Source organism: Trachinotus anak, unplaced genomic scaffold (genome assembly GCF_046630095.1).
Source record: "Trachinotus anak isolate AG129_WGS33_773 ecotype Australia unplaced genomic scaffold, CSIRO_AGI_Tana_v1 ptg000044l, whole genome shotgun sequence".
Taxonomy (NCBI): domain Eukaryota; kingdom Metazoa; phylum Chordata; class Actinopteri; order Carangiformes; family Carangidae; genus Trachinotus; species Trachinotus anak.
In genome coordinates this window covers 330,684-351,769 of record NW_027273895.1, presented here as the reverse complement: position 1 = coordinate 351,769, position 21,086 = coordinate 330,684, and the positions used below count along the sequence as shown (strand labels likewise).

The window sequence follows — 21,086 nt, the reverse complement described above, 5'->3', positions numbered from 1 at the left end:
GTGTGCATTCAGGGACATATTTAGCATGTTGCATTAAATATGCATGTGAAATTTGCATCACAGTGTTCACTCACCGCAGAGCAGGGAGGAAGATGTTTATTCACAAAAAGGAGTGGAAGAGTCTTTTCATTGTGACTGAGGTTTATTAAAACATCATACTCAAAAACATTTCTGATGCCTGTTTGATAAATTTGACTCACTGATGTCCTGTATTCTCGGGATTCAATGGGCACTGATGTTATTTAAAGTCAGCCTCACTCTCAGTTTATTTGCTGTTGAGCTGAGGTTTATTTGACATAAAGAACATAATATTTGTTCTTTCGTGTTTAACCATAGTGAACTTACACATACAAGAAAACACACACACACAGACACACACATACATGTGTGGGTGGGTGGGATGTCTGTAGTTGAAGCTACTGGTTAAACAATAAAGTACAATACAAATACACAGAGAAATTTATATATTTGTAGAAGGAAACAAAACTTGTTCCTGAACATACCTCACCTGAAGACCAGGTGTCACCCACTGGTTTGTGAAGCCTCCAGTTTGTAATGTCTGTCGCCATCTTGGTTATGGTCAACCAAAAGAAACTGTATCAATCAGGATATTGCAGGTTTACCTGCATTTAAAAAACCTGCTAATCTTGGTCTAATATGACAAACCTGTCAGACGTCAACACAACACGAACTCACTGCAGATATAAACGTAAATCTGTGTGAGTCTCTGTTCAGACTGAGGCAACACATCAACTGACATGAGGATAAAGAATCTGTGAGTCCACACACACTAAACTCAGTGTTCTGTGTGTGTGTGTGTGTGTGTGTGTGTGTGTGCAGCAGAGCGGGGACTGGGGCTGTACAATAGCCTGCAGTGGTCTGAACCAGGTTAATTACCACTGTCTTTGATCTCAGCCTAACAAGGAGAAAACTGGATGTTAACGAGCTCCAGGAGGCTCTCAGCTACTAATCACTGCATGGGAAAGACTGTTGAGTGTGTGTGTGTGTGTGTGTGTGTGTGTGTGTGTGTGTGTGTGTGTGTGTGTGTTTGTGTTAGGGGGGTTGACCGCTGTAGAAAGGTGTGGGAATGTACAGGTGAGGAAATGACAGTGGTTCACAACTGGTCCTGAAAGATTTGAAGTGGAACTACAGAACGGTTCAACAGATGTTTGAGGTTCTCCTGAAGTTCTTATTAGTTATTATTATATTTCTATCACAGTTCAGTAAGATGACAGGATGTAAACAGTGTCGGTGAACCTCAGGTTGGGGGGGGCTCCTGCAGCCACACTGACTGACTACAGAGCTGAACGTCAGTTTTCACTGAGTGAAATTATTTTGGTAAATGTTCATGAAGTCATGAAGTTTTAATGTCAGGATGTTTAACAGGTTGAAAAACAGTCATTAAAGTTACATTACAGAGAAATATTTTCCAGTTCAGCTCTGCATCATTTACACTGTGTGGCCAAAAGTATCTGGACAACCAAATACACCCACATATGATATGATATAATTTCCTCTACAACAGCATCAGTTCAGTCTGATGTCAGCTGATGACACCTGATGACACCTAACGTCAGCTGATGTTCATCAGACAGACAACAGCACTGAGTTCAGACTAGTGAAACATCTGTTTATGAATCTGGGTTCAGGCTGAGTCTAGGTCTGTAATGAGAGGAGTTCCCCAAACTGAGCCTCGTCTGCATCATGAAAAATGAAGTGGACCTTGAAGTGATGGTGGAGATGAGCAGCTGGAGGAGGTTGGTGTAATCTCTAAACACTGAAGCAGAGAAGCTCTTGATTTGGCAGCTGATGTGCAGCAGGGAAAACGCCTGTAGTGGTTTGTCTGACAGAAGCAGATCTGGCCCAGATTTTCTAACAATAATCAGTCAATGAGGGAATACAGACAGAACATATGCATCAAAGATCCACTGACAGGCAAAGGTAAAGGTATCACTCCAAGCTTGCCTCCAGGGACCAGGAGCAACTTGGGATTTTTTATTTTCAAAGAAGCTTTAGAAGCTAAAGTTTTATTTTGCTTCTAAACAGCAGAGGAAGAACTGATTCCTGCTGAGTGAAACATCTCGTACAACCTGAAACATCTTCTCTGTATCCACAACTTTATGTTCTTCTACTGACACACGTTCAGTAGAAGCAGTGTGAACCAGGTTTTAAACAACAGCAGCAAACAACTGTTTTCTATGTAAAGATTCATGGATTCATGGGAATGAAGCCTCGCCCCCTCTGTGTGTGATGTAATCTGAGTTTCTCTGCTCTTTGTTTTGGTAGCCGGTCTGGTAGCATGTGTATGTTGGCTCATACGAATCCCTCCTGTTAAACCACTGCTCCTTAAAACGTAAGGTTTTAAAGTCTTTACCAGCTCCATCAGTGTCATTCATGCAGCTGGTCCCAAGGCTGAATTTCTTTCCCAGTCCGACTGTGGATCCAGTCCTGGTCTGTCTGTACTGAGGTGGAGAACCCTACGAGCTGCTAAAGGCTCTAGCTGGACTCAGAGCTGGTTTTCTTCTCCTCCATGTGTCAATAACTTGATATTTTCAGACAGATCTTATAACTGAAGAGCAAAGCTAAAGTCTGTTTTCTGAAATGAGCAGGTGAAAAAAAAACTGTGCTTCAACAGGTAGACTGGGTCAACAGGTAGAGTAGGTCAGCAGGAAGAGTGGGTCAGTAGGTGGAGTGGGTCAGCAAGTAGACTGGGTCAACAGGAAGAGTGGGTCAGCAGGTAGACTGGGTCAAAGGTCTCACTGTAGCTCACAAACAACACCTGAGTGAACCACCGTCCAATAGTGCTGCTTTGTTCTGATGACATCAGCCCTGTCCACTGCTGTGATGCAGATGATGATGAAGATGATGATCACAGCTGATTGTAGACAGTATCTCTTGTGAGCAGCTCCTCTCTCTACAAAGACAAACAGGTTGTTCTCAGTTCACCTGTTTGTTGTTGAGCTGCTTCTCTTCCTGACTGAAACCTCTTTTATGCACAGTTGTATTTGTGCCTCAGACTGACTCAGGGGAAATTCATCCACAAAACCACCACTGCAGGTTTCTCATCAGATGAGTCCATGTTTGTTATCTTTGGCTGATACAGAGAAAACTTCCTCTGATGACACTGTCGACTCTCAGCAGCTCATTCATACGAACAGTTGAACCCGTTGACATCATGAGTTTAAGTGTTATGTGGCCCAGTTGGTAATTTCAGGTAAATCTACCCTGAAATTACATTAACAAGTTGTGTGCATGACGTGGAGCGGCTGTTATCCTCTGTCAGCTCATAACACTTAAAGTGTTTTAGTTTGTTGTGTAGCTTCACATTTTATCTCACAACATTAAAGGTTCTCTGAACTATCGTTACTGCCACGAGATGTCGCACTAAACCACTAGTGTCTCAGACCAAAACAAACGCTTCATCCACCACATCTCTTGCCTCTGTTCGCTCACAACGTTCTCAACAAGGTGTTACACAGCCCAGTGAAAGTGTCACTAAACACACAACAAGAAGCTGAACGAAATTAGCCTGTGGACACAAGAGCCAACCAAAAACAATCTAATGACAAACATTAGCCCACATTAGCATTGCCGTGATAAGCTCCACAGCAATGATGACAGTTAACTAGCTAGCAATAGCAACATTCATAATATAAGTAACAGCAGTTAGCTAACATATCATGCCATTGTAGCCATCACTATGGAAACAGACATGAACATTATGTAGCATCAAGTAACTGACACATGGAGGAGAAGAAAACCAGTTCTGAGTCCAGCTGGAGCCTTTACAGCTTGTCAGGTTCTCCACCTCAGTACAGACAGACCAGGACTGGATCCACAGTCGGACTGGGAAAGAGATTCAGCCTTGGACTGATCCACTGGGACTGGCCACAGGAATGACACTGATGGAGCAGGTAAAGACACTGATGGAGCTGGTAAAAACCTAAAAAACGTTGATGAAGTTAAGGTAAAAATTACTATTTTAAAAATGGACGCTATAAATTAACTGAATTAAAGCTGCTGTCTTTGAATCTGTGGCAGAATAATAAACAAGTGAGAGCTCTGATATTAGCAGCTCATAAACCTGTTGTAGCTAATCTTAGACATCATTTTCCAATCTGAAGATCCAACAGACACAAAGCACAGTCACTTCTCAGTGTGTCGTTTGGTGTTGGGCAGGTAGTGTAGGCTACTGGATATTAACCAAACAGTAAATGTGCAACAAAACAAAAACTATGAACTATGAAAAGAGGCTGAAGACTCAGTAGAGGTGATAATTCTCTGTCTTCTCTCCTTTGGAAAGAGAAGTTTTTCTCACAGCAGCTTCATGTTACTGTTGTTTCAGATCTGATGTGTAAAACTGTTGTTGATGTAACTGAACGCTCAGAGGTGAACCACAGTGCAGCTGCAGAAACAGACTCGTGGTAACACTGAGACACCTGAGGTTGTTTATTGTTCACATGTCAGTTTGATCCTTTAACATCTTTTATGGTTTTTAATTCTGCTGCAGAGGCCAGAACTGTTCAGCAGCTCATCACCAATGCTGTGATTATTTTGGTTTATGTCTTGTATTTGTTTTGATGCTTTCTAGGCCAAACCTTCTCTGAAGAGGAGCCTCTGCTCTCGGTGGGACTACCTAGTTAAACAAAACAGAAATACATTTACACAATACAGTAAAATCAGATTTCAACACAACATTCCCTGGGCAAATTAAGGTTAAAAGAAATTGCTGCTCTATCATCCGCTGCAACATTTCCTCTCCATGACAGGATTAAGCTTGATGGGTATTTACACAAAGAAAACAATTATTTCAATCTGAATGAAAGGAGCCCGGATTAGTGCTTCTTATGGAGCTTTGTGCAGCTGCATATGTTTAGGGATTCAGCTAGAGAATGAAAATATAGGATGGTTACAGCATTTAGTCTTTATGATAATGATTATATAATACACATAATGTGAAGTCCTGGAGGATATCAAGGAAAAAAGACACCATAACTTTGTTTAGAAGCTCTTTAATCAGAGAAAAGGTCTCATAAAAGGTGCTGAACTGAACAATAGTTATAAACATTACTTTAGTCAGAGCATGTTAACACTGACAAGATATATTTGTCTCAAAGTTACAGTAAGAGCTGGTTTATGCTTCATACAAACTCAGTGTGTTGTCTCAGGCTGTTTATACCTGTACTTACACCCAGGTGACCACAGCCAACAATGTATTTACACCCAGGTTTAATCTCTCCTGGACCACTTCAATCAGTCACCTGAGGATTTCTTTTTTTTTTATTATTTTTTTGGGCTTCTTATGCCTTTATTATAGCTTACTGGAGACTGACAGGAAAGGGGGTAGAGAGAGGGGAATGACATGCAGGAAAGAGTCGGACCGGTCGGGAGTCAAACTGGTGACTGCCTGCTAAGAGCGTCTTGCGCTCAACACGGTACGCACCCTAACCACTCGACTACCGGGCCTCCCCACCTGAGGATTTCTAACCCTAAACCTAATCAAGTAGTTTGATACACACTGGAGTCAAACCTCAGTCTCCCCAAGTTGAAAGGTTGCTCCTTCTTTGTGAGTCCTCTTCAGTATCACAGACACACTGTTACTGTTGGTGTGTCTGTGCAGAATTCAAAGCTTCCTCATAACCAAAACCTGAACACAAGGAGAAAACTTCAGCTGTGTGTGGCTGTGGATACAGACGGGAGATCTGAAGGGGTGTCAGGACAAAGAACCTGATTCATAAACCTTTTCCACCAACTGTCTGAGCTGATGTAGTTTCATCATTGAAGATCATAAAAACAGTTTTCCAAAGGACAAAACACAGATCACATGGTCCAAACCAGATGGATCAAGGAGATGTTTCAGGGTCAAGACTTCGATCTTTGTGGCACTCACTGAATCTTGACGTCTAATGTCCAACGAGTCAAAATCCAGGACATGAAGCTCAAATTCATCTGGTCAAACGGTTCCATGTTCGTGGACCGGCCTCAGGCTTTAACAAACATTTTAAGGACATGGGCTCCATCACTAAAGTTTGAAGTCTGACACAAGAATAGCTCAGGACTGTCTGGGATGTTAGAACAGTGCTCTGATGGTTTTAGGTTAGGGTTAGACTCTAACAAATGGAGCTCAGGTGTCTCTGAGTGAATACCTGAGTCTGAGGACGTGTGTTCAAGACAAGGCTGAGAGGAGTTACAAATCCAAGAGCTCAGAGAATCTCCCAGTGTGTGTGTGTGTGTGTGTGTGTTCTACCTGAGCTTATCAGTGAATGTTTTATTAAAAGGTCATTTGGAGAAAATTAAACTGTCATGATGGTGAGGCGACGCTCAGCTACATGCTAACACGATAAGAGTCTCGCTCACATGTGATGATGCTGACGTATGCGTGTGTGTATTTATGTATATATGTATGTGTGTGTGTATACATGCCATGATTTCAACAGAACCAGGTGTGTGTGCTCTCTTCATGAAGCAGACTAACATCCAGCAGTGTTCCTGGTTTCCTGTGGTCGTCTGAACTTCAGACAGAGCGTCTCTCAGATCTGATCTGGTCTGAACTGGTCTGGTCTGAACTGTTTTCAAACTGGACCAGATGAGAAAACAGTCTCTGTCTCTGTCTCTGATTCTGATTCTGATTCTGTCTCTGATTCTGATTCTGATTCTGTCTCTGTCTCTGGCTCTGATTCTGTCTCTGATTCTGTCTCTGTCTCTGATTCTGATTCTGTCTCTGATTCTGATTCTGTCTCTGTCTCTGGCTCTGATTCTGTCTCTGATTCTGTCTCTGTCTCTCATTCTGATTCTGATTCTGACTCTGTCTCTGTCTCTGACTCTGTCTCTGATTCTGATTCTGATTCTGTCTCTGATTCTGATTCTGATTCTGTCTCTGTCTCTGGCTCTGATTCTGTCTCTGATTCTGTCTCTGTCTCTGATTCTGATTCTGTCTCTGATTCTGATTCTGTCTCTGTCTCTGGCTCTGATTCTGTCTCTGATTCTGTCTCTGTCTCTCATTCTGATTCTGATTCTGATTCTGTCTCTGTCTCCACTGTGTTTGTCTCTTCCTGCTTTTGTCTTTCTGTTTGTGAGTCTCTGCTGGGTGTGGCTTCCTGGTTCCAGCTCCTTCCAACTCACTTGAGCACCTGATTCACCAGCAGCTGTAGTATTTACCACAGATTCACCCCCTCAGTCTCCATCAACCGCTGCAGCCTCCTCTCTGGTTCTCACTCCTGTTAGACAATATTTGACTCCCCTTCTCTTCAGATCCTTCGCTCTGTGCTCAGCCCGGTCTGACCACGAAAAAATCAGGACACCTCAGTTACCAGTCGGGATCTTGGTGAAGGTCCAGGTGAACTGTGACCTCCTCCACCCCTCCCCTCTGTAATCAGCTTTGTTATAAAAAGTCATTTCCTAACCCACAGATGACAGACGCAGATTTAATCTAAAGCACATAGAGGAAATATTTCAGGTTAAATCCCTGGTTCAGTCCAGCTGTGTCGAACCCTCCTGGATTGTGAGGTGAGCAGATCGTCTCTGTGTTTTCAGTTGCAGGCTACTCATCATCATCCTCACTGGATGAAGACTAAAGACACTCCACAGGCTAATGTTAGTTACTGAATTGTACCGACTGACAGGTGAACTCAGTCTCTGACCTGTTTGTATGTTCCCACCACTTTATTTCCTCATGCTCCAGATCCCTCAACTGGGAATTTAATGCCCCTCCCACACCTGTTGCCCCTGCCAGAAGACGCTGTGGGGTATTAACATGGATTTAAAGCATGAAGTCAGAAAACACCCAGCAGCAGACAGAGCCCATTGTTTACACAACACTTCCTCAGCTCATTAGGAAAGTTGCTGTCTCAGTCATGTTTTCAGGAACTTGTTAGGAAGCTTTTAGGGGAGAAAAGTAAGACGTAAGATTTCCTGACTGATCCTCAGTTTGTGTAAAATGCACTAATTGGGGCTAATTAAGGAGAGAATTACATCTCTGCCCAAATCTGTTGTGTTGTGACTGAAGATCAGCTGCAGCCTGAGCAGGGGTGAGATGAGGTACGTGAAGAGTGTCCCACACATGGCTGCAGGTTCAGACTGTCCAACAGAAAACAGAAAACTTCAGACTGTCCAACAGTACTGGTGTGTTTCTGTGTATCAGTGTGTTTCTGTGTGTACTGGTGTGTACTGATGTATACTGGTGTGTACTGGTGTGTTCCTGTGTATCAGTGTGTTTCTGTGTGTACTGGTGTGTACTGATGTATACTGGTGTGTACTGGTGTGTTTCTGTGTATCAGTGTGTTTCTGTGTGTACTGGTGTGTACTGATGTATACTGGTGTGTACTGGTGTGTTCCTGTGTATCAGTGTGTTTCTGTGTGTACTGGTGTGTACTGATGTATACTGGTGTGTACTGGTGTGTTCCTGTGTATCAGTGTGTTTCTGTGTGTACTGGTGTGTACTGATGTATACTGGTGTGTACTGGTGTGTTCCTGTGTATCAGTGTGTTTCTGTGTGTACTGGTGTGTACTGATGTATACTGGTGTGTACTGATGTGTTCCTGTGTATCAGTGTGTTTCTGTGTGTACTGGTGTGTCTCCTGTTGGATCATATGAACCCACATTAAGTGGACCCACTGTGTTGTCTGTTCCTGTGTCATGTGATGCATCAGCCACTGACACTGATCCTGTATCATTAACAGTTTAAACCAGGTTTGTTAACTCGTTAACAGGTTTGTTACCACCCCACCCACCCACCCCCCCCCCCCCGGCTCAGTGGTTCGCTCCAGTCGCTCCGCTCCGTCAGCACCGCCCCGCTGTCAGGTGCTCAGTCGGAGCTCCTGCCCGGTTACCGCGCACACCGAGCCTCTGCCCGTTTCGCCTCCTGCGGTGGTAGGTCTGCTCTCCCCCTCCTCCTCCTCCTCCTCCTCCTCCTCCTCTTCTCCTCCTTCTTTCTTTCATGCTGCTTTGGTTTCTTCTTATTTTGATTCTTTGCGGCCGGTTGGACTGTGTCTGAAGCTGCTTCCTCTGCTTCATCGGTGTCCAGAGTCTGTTGGAGGAAACCTTCTTCTGTCTTTCTTTTCTTCTTCTTCTTTTCATTGTCAGAAATATTAAATCGTCTGTCTCTGCTCTTTGATTTTTTTCTTATAAAAACCAAACGGATTTAATTTCTCTGATGATGATGATGATGATGATGATGATAGTGGGACGCTGATCTTCATCACGGACCTCGTGTGTCTGTCGGAACTGTTTTTCCCTGATCGGTGACCTCGGTTGTGAATCGGTGTGTGAATGTATGTTTACACACACACACACACACACACACACACACACACACACACACACTCTGTGTGTCGGTCCTGCAGCAGCTGACAGGTTGGGTTTGTGAATCTGTCCTGTTGTGTCCTTTCTGCTGCTTGTTGCTGTTGGTTTCCAGAGATCTGAGCCTCGGTGCATGCTGGGAGTATTTTCTTGACATGTTCTGTTCAGTGTGAACTTGGTTATTTCCACATTTGTTTAGATCATAACTGACTGAGTTTATTCATGAAGCTGCAGATCAAAGAGGAAAACCCACGAATAAGAATATTTAAAGACATGCTTTAGAGTGTGTGTGTGTGTGTGTGTGCAGTAATGGTGCATTTAAATGCAGGTGCATAGATCATACAGGACCTTCATCGTCATGGTAACAATATGCATATGGTTCAGAGTGTAGGACAATTTGGTTTCCCACAGAAAACTAAACAGCAGGTAGAAGCAGGTAGAAGTAGATTTATGGTTCTGGTCTGTTTGTTAATGACTGTGTGGGTCAGGACCATAGACTGTATATAAAAATGGACGTCGACGTCCGGAAAATGAAGCCAATGCGGAAGCGCCTTAAACCTGCATCTGTCTACTGACCATTAGGGGGCGACACCACTGGTTGCAAAAAGAAGTCCGATTGTATGGAAGTCTATGAGAAAATGACCCTACTTCTCACCTGGTTTATGACCCCAGTAAACGTTTTCATAACGAGTTTATGGTCTCAATCGCTAGTTTCACGTCTTCTTCAATACAACATGATGTTCGTTTTTAAAATTATAGTCCCATTTAATTTAAAATAGACGATAAAGTAGGGTATGCGTTGGGGCGTGGCTAACGTATGATTGACACATGTCACTTGTCAATCAAGAGCAGTCCCTTCTCACAGAACCAACGATGTTGAATTCGCCGTGAACTTGTTTTTTGGGTGAAGTGTTTTTGTCCTGGAGTTTTCCACATACAGTTACACAGACCTTCCATCATGTTTTCAGTTCGTGAAAATTAGTTTTAACTTTTTGTTCACCTAAAATGTCAGCGTTGTTCAGTGTCTGGTTGAACCAAAAGACACTCTAAGGAATCAGCTGTTCAGATTATACGGTAAGTACATTTTATTTTTAGCTTAAGCGTGTTTTCGCTAGCCAAAATTAGCATCCCAATTTCCAATTGATATCGTAGTGTAGATAAATTACAAATGCACCTTGCTAACCCAGCTGGCTAGCTAGCGCTAGCTGATTACCAAGCGTTTTCTATGCTAACAGGACCTGACTCCGCCGGGATGGTATATATAACTAATGTTAAGGTACCAACATTATTATTGTGTTTCTGGAACACGGGACCCAGTCGAAGTGAACTGCGTTAGTGTGTTGGGCTCATATTGAGCTCCGTTAATGCAAATTCTTAAAATGTCAGTTTGGATGTTGTGAAAGTTCGGGTTAACTTAACCTTAACGTAATTTAAATGTGGTTAACATGTAGACTGTAAATTATGCTGACTGGAACAACAGAGGCCACATTACCACATCTTCTGAACAGGTCCTCAGTTCACAAGCGGCAGATAGTAACAATAGCATTTACCGGATCTGTCCTTTTTATTCGACCCAGATATTCTTATTATTGGACAATCAAATATACTCATAATCTGAAGTACCCTAGAGATCATGTCGTAGTGAAGTCAAGTATTAACTGTGGTGTGTTGATGTGTTGACACACGTTAGAGTCTCTATGTAGAAGTTCTGTTCATTCACTCCCATCATCACAATACAGTTAGAAGTTATGTATAATACACAATGTAGAAAATAACATTAGTACATAACATGTAGCAGTTCATTCATTTGATGCTGTAAGTGCAAACACAATATTTCTCAACTGAAGTAGACATTCATGCAGTTATCCTGACAGATGGTTTATGTATGTGATAAACTGATCCATCATGTCTGAACTAAAGTCTTTTACTGTGATTTGAAAGGTATCTACACTGAAAACTGAAGGACCACTGCCAACAGAAGGAGGACCTCATGTATGGAGCACAGTATTTGTTTCCATTCATCTGGCTGTGGAGAAAGGAGGCTGCATGGACAACATCCTTTTTTTTATTTAAACAATGTTTTTATTAATTTTCAATAAGAACATAGAAAGCACATTGACACATGTCACACAAGTTGCACAATGAGATGCAGGCAAACCTCACTGCATACACATATATACAAAAAAGATAAACACGCACACAAACATACACACCGGCGTAAAATAATATATTAAGAATAATAAATAAAATTAAATAAAGTTGTCACACACCCAATAGCCCTACAGATAGATATACTCTATTGTTGCTTGAGAAAGTCCATTAAGGGTGCCCACACAAATTCTTGTGCTTTACCCCTGATTACATAGGTTAGCTTTTCTAATGTAACATACATTGCCATCTCTCTAATCCAAGATTGTGTAGATGATACTTCAGTGTCTCTCCAAGACAAAGCAACCATCCTCCTGGCCTGCAGGAGGCCAAAGTTGATCAGAGTCTTACACTTAGAGTTAACAGAAAAGCAATCTTGGTATATCCCTAAAATACAAAGTTTTGCTACACAGGGTACCTGAATACTTGTGAACAACCATTTTCCAAAAAGTTACCAGTTTAGGACATTCCCATACACACTGAATTAAAGTACCTTTCTCAGTCAAACATTTCTGGAGTGTCAGGGGACCACTTATTGAGTTTCTCGGGGGTTATGTATGTCCTCATTAACCATTTGTGTTGTAGCAGTTTCATGAGAGTATTGATGGTTTGTGTTTGCCCTGTACTGCCCTGTGCCCTGAACATATAGGTCTCCAATTTTTGCCCCCCCCCCCGTCGGCCCAAACTTGAAAACCACCATCTGCCCGGCCAGGAGTGAACTGCGCATTTTTCCAAATAGGTGAAAATTGAGAGATGGGAGGTGTATCACCAATATGTCTATGAGCTTTAAACCATATATCAATAGAGTTCTTAAGGAAGGGATTTGTTGTTTTTTTCTTTAAAGTTTTAAAATCTGCTGAATATAAATATAGGCTTAGTGGCAGCTTAGATATTGATGCTTGTTCAATATAAACCCATGCTGGAGGAGAATGTGTGACAAAATAAAACATAGCACTACGCAGCTGAGCGGCCCAGTAATACCACTGTAAACTGGGGATCTGTAATCCACCCCTACCATATGGCAAATCCAATAATCTGAGTCTTAATTTAGGTTTTCGATTGTTCCAGATAAACTTACAAAATGCATTATTAATTTCTTTAAAAAAGATTTTGGCAGTGGCAATGGAAGTGATTGAAACAAATATAAGAATTTCGGCAAGATAGTTATCTTGATTATATTGATCCGGCCAATCATTGATATTGGCATTGTTGTCCATTTTTCAAGTAATTCTTGTACCTCTCTCATCAACGGGTCATAGTTTGCTTGAATGACTGTATTAATTTGGGGGGTAATCTTAATTCCAAAATAGGTAAAGCCTTCCCTCGCATTAAAAAAGGGTGTTGTTATGACTGGATTAGTTCTTTCATCTTTGTTCAGGAAAAGTATAGAAGATTTTGCATTATTAATACCGTATCCAGAAAACTGACCAAATCTATTAATTAAATGTAATAATGTCTGGACACTGTTTGATAAGTTTGACAAAAAAAGAATCACATCGTCTGCATATAACGATATCCTATGTTCATGATCTCCGATTATTATTCCTGACAAATTGGCTTCGGCTCTAATGGACATGGCTAAAGGTTCAATGGCTAAAATGAACAAAAGTGGGGAGAGAGGACAGCCCTGACGAGTTGACCTCTCTAGCATTAACGGGCTTGATAAATTGTTATTCGTCATTACACGTGCTGTAGGGTTGGTATATAATAATTCTATCCATTTCATAAATTTTCCCCCAAGTCCATATCTTGGTAACAAATTGAACAAATAATGCCACTCAGTTCTATCAAACGCTTGTCTAGCATCTAGAGATAACAGCGCTGTATCCCTGGTATTATTTTTTGAGTGGATTATGTTGAGGACCCTTCTTATGTTATGAAATCCCTGACAAGTCTGTACAAACCCATTCTGATCACTATGTACCAAAAAAGGGATATGTGGATCTAGCCTTTTAGCAAGAACTTTACACAATATTTTTGTGTCTACTCCCATAAGACAAATAGGCCTGTATGAAGAGCAGTCGGTCAGTATTTTCCCAGGTTTCAAAATAAGGATTATTGTAGTGAGTCTTAAAGTTGGTGGTAATATACCATTATTAAATGACTCGTTAAACATATCCAAAAGTGGGGTCAACAACTGCTTCTGGAAGGTTTTATAAAACTCTATTTTTAGGCCATCAGGCCCTGGAGTTTGGCCTGAGTTGATACTTTTAATGGCCTGCAATAGCTCTTCCACTGTCTTATCCAGGTCTGTAACTGTTATATGAATTTCCTGAAGAAAAATTATTTTAGAATGTAGGTTTTTAAGTCTGTTTATTACCTGTTTGAGTTTAGTTAACTTATTGAGTCCCCTGACATTCCAGCTTGTAAATCTTAAATCAGACACTTTTGGACTTTCCATGTTGCTTCAAGTGCAGTGAGATACATGACCATGTTGAGTGTGACAAAAAAAAAAGGCACAGAATAAATGAAAGTAGTAACAGCTGAACTAGACATATAAAAACGCTTAACTTTTGAAATCCCGCCCCCCTTCCCTTACTTAAACTAAATGGTGTAAGGGCAAATACCAATCCACACTAATGAGGAGTGGTTTAACTGTAGGCACTTCTCTCAGACAACCCTCATGGTCCCCCACAGCTCAGCATCCCGTCCTGAGCATTCAAACACTTACTGTCCTAGAATGATAGATATGAAGCATAATATTGTTAACGCTTCTTGATTTAACTGCCTCAGTAGCCTGTATCAAATAAACAAGTGTATAGGCCTATAGAAGGTGCATAAAATAAAGTGTCCACCAAATATGGTAGTAGCAGCTCTGCATATAATTAAAATAAATTAAAAAGTACAAAATGTATATAAAATTAACCTGTATTAACCTGCAGTGCACCTGTATTGTCCATATCAGTCCTTTTGTAGTTACCTATACTCATCAGGGTTTAGAAGTTTAGGAGTTTGGAAGGAAGTTCTCAGCTTCTTCTGGTGTGGAGAAAAGGATTATCTTCCCGTTGTGTTAGAGCCCTCATTTTGAAAGGGCGTAGAGTGAATCTCTGAAAACTTCCAGCTTCGGTACATTGAATGGGCTCTGTGCTTTCATGGTTTTCACTGATAAATCTTGAGCAAAGAAGATTTTGTGACCATCGTGAGTGAGCGAGTGTTGTTTGGATGTGTTGAAAACAAACTCGTGGTCTTGAAATCGTAGGAAACAAATGATTACAGCTCTGTTCTGATCCGGTCTTGGTCTTCCCAGAGTGCGGTGTGCTCTTTCCAAAATGAACGACTTGGTGCCATCGAGCCCCAACCAGACCGGCAACATCAGTCATGGGTTGGGTCCCTTCAGCGCTTTCAGGGGGCCCCACCAGCCTTAAGTTCTTTCTCCGAGCATGATTTTCCATATCTTCCCTCTTGGACTCCAAATAGGCGATGTGTTTAGCGGCGTCAGTCATCTCCGTTCTCACACTCTGCAGGCCGTCTTCGGTGTCTCCTATACGCCCTTTGGCCTCCGCGAGCCATTTAGCATTAGCGATGATATCTTGTTGAAGGTCCGTAAAACTCTTTTGCACAGCATCGACAGAGCTATTCATCCCAGCTATGCGTCTCTCCACATCGTCGAGTTTTGCCCCAAAGCCATCAAGGGTACTTATCTTGGTGTTAATCGCGGTGACAGTAGAGCGGAGTGACTGTAGCTCTTTTAGCACCGCGGCTAAATCATTCCGTGGGCTGGTCGGAACATTAGCAACATCGGCTACCGGAGTAGTTTTGGATTTCTGAGAACCACAGGATTTGGAACTGCTCTCACAGTCTTTAAGCGTTGTTTGTTTAGACATCTTTTAGAAGTAGTTAGAAACGTTAATGACAAGGACTTTGCAAACTTTTAGCAAAGCTGTGAGGAGACCCCACTCTAAGCTGCCATCTTGGTCCGCGGCTCTACAGTGCCCCCCCGGACAACATCCTTCGTTCTCAAATGGATGGTGATGATGATGCTAGAAAACCACTTCCAGTTCAGGTGCCTCTGATGGAAAGATAGACCAGTTCTGTAGAAGTTTAATATTCTTTGTCCTTTTGATCCTTCATTGTCAATGTTCTAGGTATGTCAAAATTTATACCATAAAACCATCAACAAACTTAGACCAAGAGATTCATAAATACTTTTATTGCACCTTTTAAAAATCATCAGTTTCAACAAAAATCATTAACCATCGCCAATACTGGAAAGGTATGTAAAAAGTTTTTACTAAATTCAGTAACTTTTATAAAAATAAAATACTTTTGTGGCTCAAGGTAAAGGTGAACTGTCACAAGTTTGCATAATAAATTGTTCAATCCCTCATCTTTAGTAACAAGTAGAGGTGTTAGACAGCTTCCCCTTCAGACCTCCCCAGCCAAACCAATGGATGGAGACACCATCATCACCAAGGTGGTTCCCCGTGGTCTCTGTAGCTCTCTGGGCTCCACGATGGATGTAGCTGTCTCCAGTGATCCAGACCTTGGCCAGATGGAAAGAATCACTGTAATAGTGAGATATGTATGATATTCTGGCGGGAAAAGGGTAAAACAAGAAGCACTCTTATTAGATTAACTCGGCACAGTTATCTGAAAATACAGTACTCCCTCCAGCTAGTTGTAAAAACCGCTGTACTGTTTTACAATATATAATATTATAGAAACTGATACTCACTTCAGTGACATTGAGTGGGTGCAGATGCAATAATCAATCCAAGCAGACAGTGATGTTACTTATTCTGAAAGAGAGACAGAAGAATTCCAACAGATGTTTTGACGCCCGTTTTTAACGATGAAACTAACGAAAAACTAAAAACACTGAACCACACTTAATATCAACGCACACTTACGTGATGATCGATTGCACTGCGAGAATCAACATTAATCAATAACACTGATGTGCTGGGTCCGCAGGTCTCCAGCACAGTTCACTGTAATTACGTTATCGTTTTGTAACTTAACGACACCGACAACCCGCTGTCATCGTTAACACTCATGAAGTCAGACAATAACCTTTGATTCACAGAACCAGTTTTAAAACACAACAGTAAAGTGTTTTACCATTTACAGTCTATGGTTTTACCGCAAGATGTTATACTGCTGCTACTCTACAGTTAGCTTACATACAGTTAGCTTACACTGTGTGTAAGCTAGCACACAGTAACTTCAGTTACAATAAGATTTCATTATCTGTGTGTACATTACATTCCTATGTGTAATTTTCCACATGTGGACATACATGTAGTTAGCTATTAACAGTAAGTTATCACCTAGTACTAAAGTTAACCTTGACTTATGGAAATTGACTGATTTCGGATTCACATGGAGGAGCCTCTCACGGTTCGTCAGGTAGCCGGTGTAAGTGGGCGGGCACAGTGACCTCGGCTCTTAGGTCAGCTCCACCCCTCACTCCTCAGCTCCACCCTCTTCTCCAAATATGGTTTCTTCTGGTTTCAAAAAATCAAGATGGCGGCGGCCAAATTGCAAACTCGAGGCTTCAAAACGGCAGTTTGCAAACCAAAGGGTGACGTCACGGTGGGTTGCCACTTGATCAGGACTGATGTGGATCAGGACCAGCCTGTATACGAGCAGATTAGATGTGTTTTTCATAGTGTTCAGTTCTAAATCAAGGTTCAGTTACAGATATTCTCTGACCAATTGTTTCACAAACACATCATTAAAAGTTTTAATTTTCAGTCCCACTGTCAGATCCTGCTGGAGGCTCCACTGATTAATATTGAGGGTATCACAGACCCTGTGTGCTGGTTTTGAGAAGCAGCTCAGGTTGAACAGAGCTGACCCTCAGTCATGAGGAGAAACATCTGGTTCTGGATGTAAACTCATTGTTTATAGAACTGCAGGAGGAGGATGTTGATTGGCTGGTCAGTGCGGGTGACCTTTGACCATCCATACAAGTAAACTTCAGTCCGACTGCACCGTGACGTCATGTTGCCATGCTGTGTGTCAGGAGGAATAGCAGGTCATCTACCCATCAGAAGGTTGGAGGTTCCATCCCCAGCTCCTCCGGGTTGATACTGAAGCCCAGACTGGCTGCTCCATCAGTGTGTGAGTGTGTGTGTAGCAGCACTGTATGAATGGTTGAAAGTGTGAATGGGTGAAAGTGGCTTGTGTTGTGTGTTGTGTCCTCCTCCTCACTTCCTCCTCACCTCCCCCTCCTCCTCCTCCTCACCTCCTCCCCCTCCTCCCCCCTCCTCTTCCTCCTCCTCACCCCCCCCCCATCCCCCCTCCTCCTCTTCCTCCTCCTTTCAGCTGTTGATAGAAAAGAAAGTGAAAACAGGGATGAATAAATAATCTCAGATTTAAACGTGGTCATGTTAATAATTCAGCGCCTCTGTGCTGATAATGAACAGAAGCTTTGCCCTTTGACCCCTTGTGTTGAGACTCTTCAGTGTCTGTGCAGCATCTTGTGTGATTTAGTGTGGCGGTGCACTGAGCGCCGTGAGACAGGTCTGTTCAACATGTGGACTCCAAGTTATAGAGAATTGATTTTTCTATTGATTTCTGCTGCATATTCATCTGCAGTTTCTGCTGCAGCATTAATGGTCTTAACAAACTGTGTCTCACACGTTGTCTCATGTTTATGTTCTCAGTGTGTGTCCATTTAGATCCAGTCATTCACACGTCCACACTCACACTTCAGCTTCAACAGATGCTTCTAGCTGCACCGACTTCAGCACATTTGTGTGTGTGTGGAGCCACAGGTATATCGCACTGTGTGCAAAGACTCAGATCATCAGGATGAGTTGTAGAGCAGCAGAAGTCAGTGTGTAAACGGAGCCAAGGGAGGAAACAGCTGAGAGACAGATCTCAGATCTGTTCAGAGTCCAGACGGAGAGAGTCTCGCTTCACTTTATATCAACATATGTTAGCTTGTTTAGGCTATCATTAGCTTGTTTATGCTAATAGCATATTAGCTTGTTTATCTCTCTCCCTCTCTCTCCCTCTCTCTCCCTCCCTCTCTCTCTCCCTCTCTCCCTCCCTCTCTCTCTCCCTCCGTCTCTCCCTCTCTCTCTCTCTCTCTCTCCCTCTCTCCCTCCGTCCCCCCCAGGAAGATCCTGTAATGGAAACGCGGACTGTTAAGCTCAGTCCTTTGTAGGTGGGAGAGTTGAGTGTTTTTTATTCTCTGTGGTGATGCTGGTAATTTCCTTGTGGAGCAACAATGCAGCCTGAATAATGAAGGAAACAGCAGGAGGTCTCTGGTTGTCTGCATGTGAGCATGTCTGTGAAGAAAATCACAGTTTAAATTCTGCTGAACACGTTCACGTTGTTCCATGACGATGGTCAGTTAACACAGATGTAACAGTTAAAACGGAGCTGCCTGTTTACACCATGTTACACAAACTAATGTGTGTACTGTCTATACACTGGCTGTTTACCACAGTTTACAGTCGGATCAGCGCAGGACTCATCCAGTGTTTCACTGCAGAACCAGTGGTTTTACATGTTACACATTTAGGGTTTTGAAGACAGATTCTGATTTGATCCCAGTCAAATGTCTTTGGTCTATTTTTGTTGTTTTATTATATTTGTCCTCTGTCCTCGAGTTTTTGTCTTTATTGATAGTTGACAATTAGAGATGGAGAAGGTGTCATCAAATCAAATCAAATCAAATCAAATCAAATCAAGTCAAATCAAGCTTTATTGTCTTTTTGTTGTCTCCGGTCCTGGTTACATACAAAAAGAGATAGCGTTTCTCTGGGATCCCACTCAGACATAAAAAGACCAATAATAAATAAAAGCAGCAGTAAATACATAAAGCAAAAAAGAATAAATAGAAGCAACACTGATAATAAAAGCCACAATAATAATTGAAAAAGCTACACTAATAAATAAAGCCATTCTAATGGATAAAAAACAGAGCATATGATAAGAGCGAGACAAGCTCAGTCATAAGACGACAGTATTGTAGGAAAGTGCACGGATTGAGTGGGCTATGCCTCAGAGATGGTGCAACAATTAAATGACCATAAAAGACCACATAAAGTGCAGTGGTGGTGCAAAGTTTATTAACAGTTAAGCAGTTTGACGGCTTGTGGCAGAAAGCTATTGCACAGCCTTGTCGTCCTGCTGTTGATGCTGCGGTATCTCTTTGTGAGGGGTGTGAGGGGTCTCTGACAATGTTCAGCGTCCTACTCCTGCAGCAGCTCTTGAACAGCTCCTGAACAGGGGGTAGAGACACTCCAGTGACCCTCTCTGCTCCTTTTACTATCCTCTGTAAAAGGTTGTGAGGATGCTGGTGGGTAGCAACGCTTATTTTAATTTCCTCAGGAAGTGCAGTCTCCGCTGGGCCCGTTTAATGATGCCAGTGGTGTTGTTTGACCAAGTGAGGTGGTCTGAGATCTGCATTCCGAGGAATTTAATGCCCTCCGCTCTCTACACTATATGACTGCTGATACTGAGGGGTGTGTGCTTGGGTCGTGTCGTCCAGAAGTCAATGATCATCTCCTTCGTTTTGTCCACATTAGGCACAAGGTTATTGTCCCTGCACCAGCCCTCCAGTTGCCTTTTTTCCTCTCTGTACATCAATTCCTCGTTGTCATGGATGAGTCCCACCACAGTGGTGTAATCCGTGAACTTGAACAGGTTTTCCTCGTTTTTGGATGCACAGTCATGTGTTAGCAGTGTGAAGAGCAAAGGACTGAGCACACAGCCTTGAGGGGATCCTGTGCTCAGCATGATGGAGCCATTGCTGTCCTCCACCTCCACCTCCTGTCTGAACCTATAGTCTACCAGTGCATGGATCCCCTGCCACATCCATCTAGTGTTCTAGTGTCACAGATTTGTCCTGTAGTTTTGCTGCATGGGTGCGTTTTGCTGCCTCGATCCCCCTGGAAAGGGCAGACTTAGCTGAGCGGAGAGCAGCCTTGTCCCCTGCTCTTTAGGCTGCATCTCGCACCTTCAGCAGCGAACACACCTCTGTAGTCATCCAAAGTTTTTGGATGTTACATAAAGTGAAGGTCTTAACTACAGTGACATCCTCAATGCACTTGGTGATGTAGCTGTGTCTGCGCATTCCTCAATGTTGATGTAGCCATCCTGTACAGCCGCTGACTTGAAAATTCCACATTCCGTTCATGAAAAGAAGTCCTGCAATGCTGAGATTGCGCCCTCTGGTCAGACTCTGGCCTGCTTCCTCACAGATCTGCTGCATTTCAGCCTTGGTTTATAAGCTGGTATTAGTAAAACAGATATGTCATTAGAAAGGCCTCAATGGGGGCAGGGGGTTGCCTTGTATGCATTTGGGATGTTTGTGTAAACCAAGTCCAGCATGTTATCACCTCTGGTATCAAAGTCCGCAGTTTTTAAGCTGTCATGGTTAAAATCAGCAAACACCACAAAGCTGTCTGGGTTTTTAACCAGTAGTCCGATGATGACATCGTGGAGTTCCCCTAGTGCTTTTTTGTTAGCATTAGCGTTAGCATTAGGAGCTACATAAACAGTGGCTGCTATCACATTTGTGAACTCCCTCACCAAATAGAAAGGCTGGCATTGGCAGCTACTGTAGCATTTACACAGCAGTGTACATCTCTCGATGTAAACAGGAATCTGCTTCCTGTTTACATCAGCTCGCACATGCTCAGTGTATGAATGGTCATGTGATGTGTTTTCAGGCGTGTTAG

At 42.5% G+C, this 21,086-nt stretch overlaps 1 protein-coding gene and 1 long non-coding RNA gene across 8 annotated transcripts in view; one reads left to right on the top strand and one right to left on the bottom strand.

The window, feature by feature from the left end:
* Nucleotides 1-8,799: 8,799 nt before the first annotated feature.
* Nucleotides 8,800-21,086, top strand: part of raly (RALY heterogeneous nuclear ribonucleoprotein) — a 98,566-nt gene continuing 86,279 nt past the window's right edge. For 5 of the 7 annotated variants that reach the window (XR_011687317.1, XR_011687316.1, XM_071473042.1 and 2 more), the window contains exon 1: nucleotides 15,849-15,958. Coding sequence is in view for 3 of the 7 variants with exons in the window: in XM_071473042.1 (XP_071329143.1) it covers nucleotides 15,899-15,958 (60 nt within the window). In the remaining 4 variants the exon portion in view is untranslated. Of the gene's footprint in view, nucleotides 8,869-15,848; nucleotides 15,959-21,086 lie in introns of those variants that run through there. The other 2 variants (XM_071473043.1, XM_071473045.1) reach the window with 1 other exon arrangement.
* Nucleotides 15,842-17,024, bottom strand: LOC139615242 (uncharacterized). Its single transcript, XR_011687318.1, has 3 exons — nucleotides 16,733-17,024; nucleotides 16,121-16,184; nucleotides 15,842-15,977 (listed from the first exon to the last, which is right to left on the bottom strand). It is a non-coding gene; the product is annotated as an uncharacterized lncRNA (long non-coding RNA).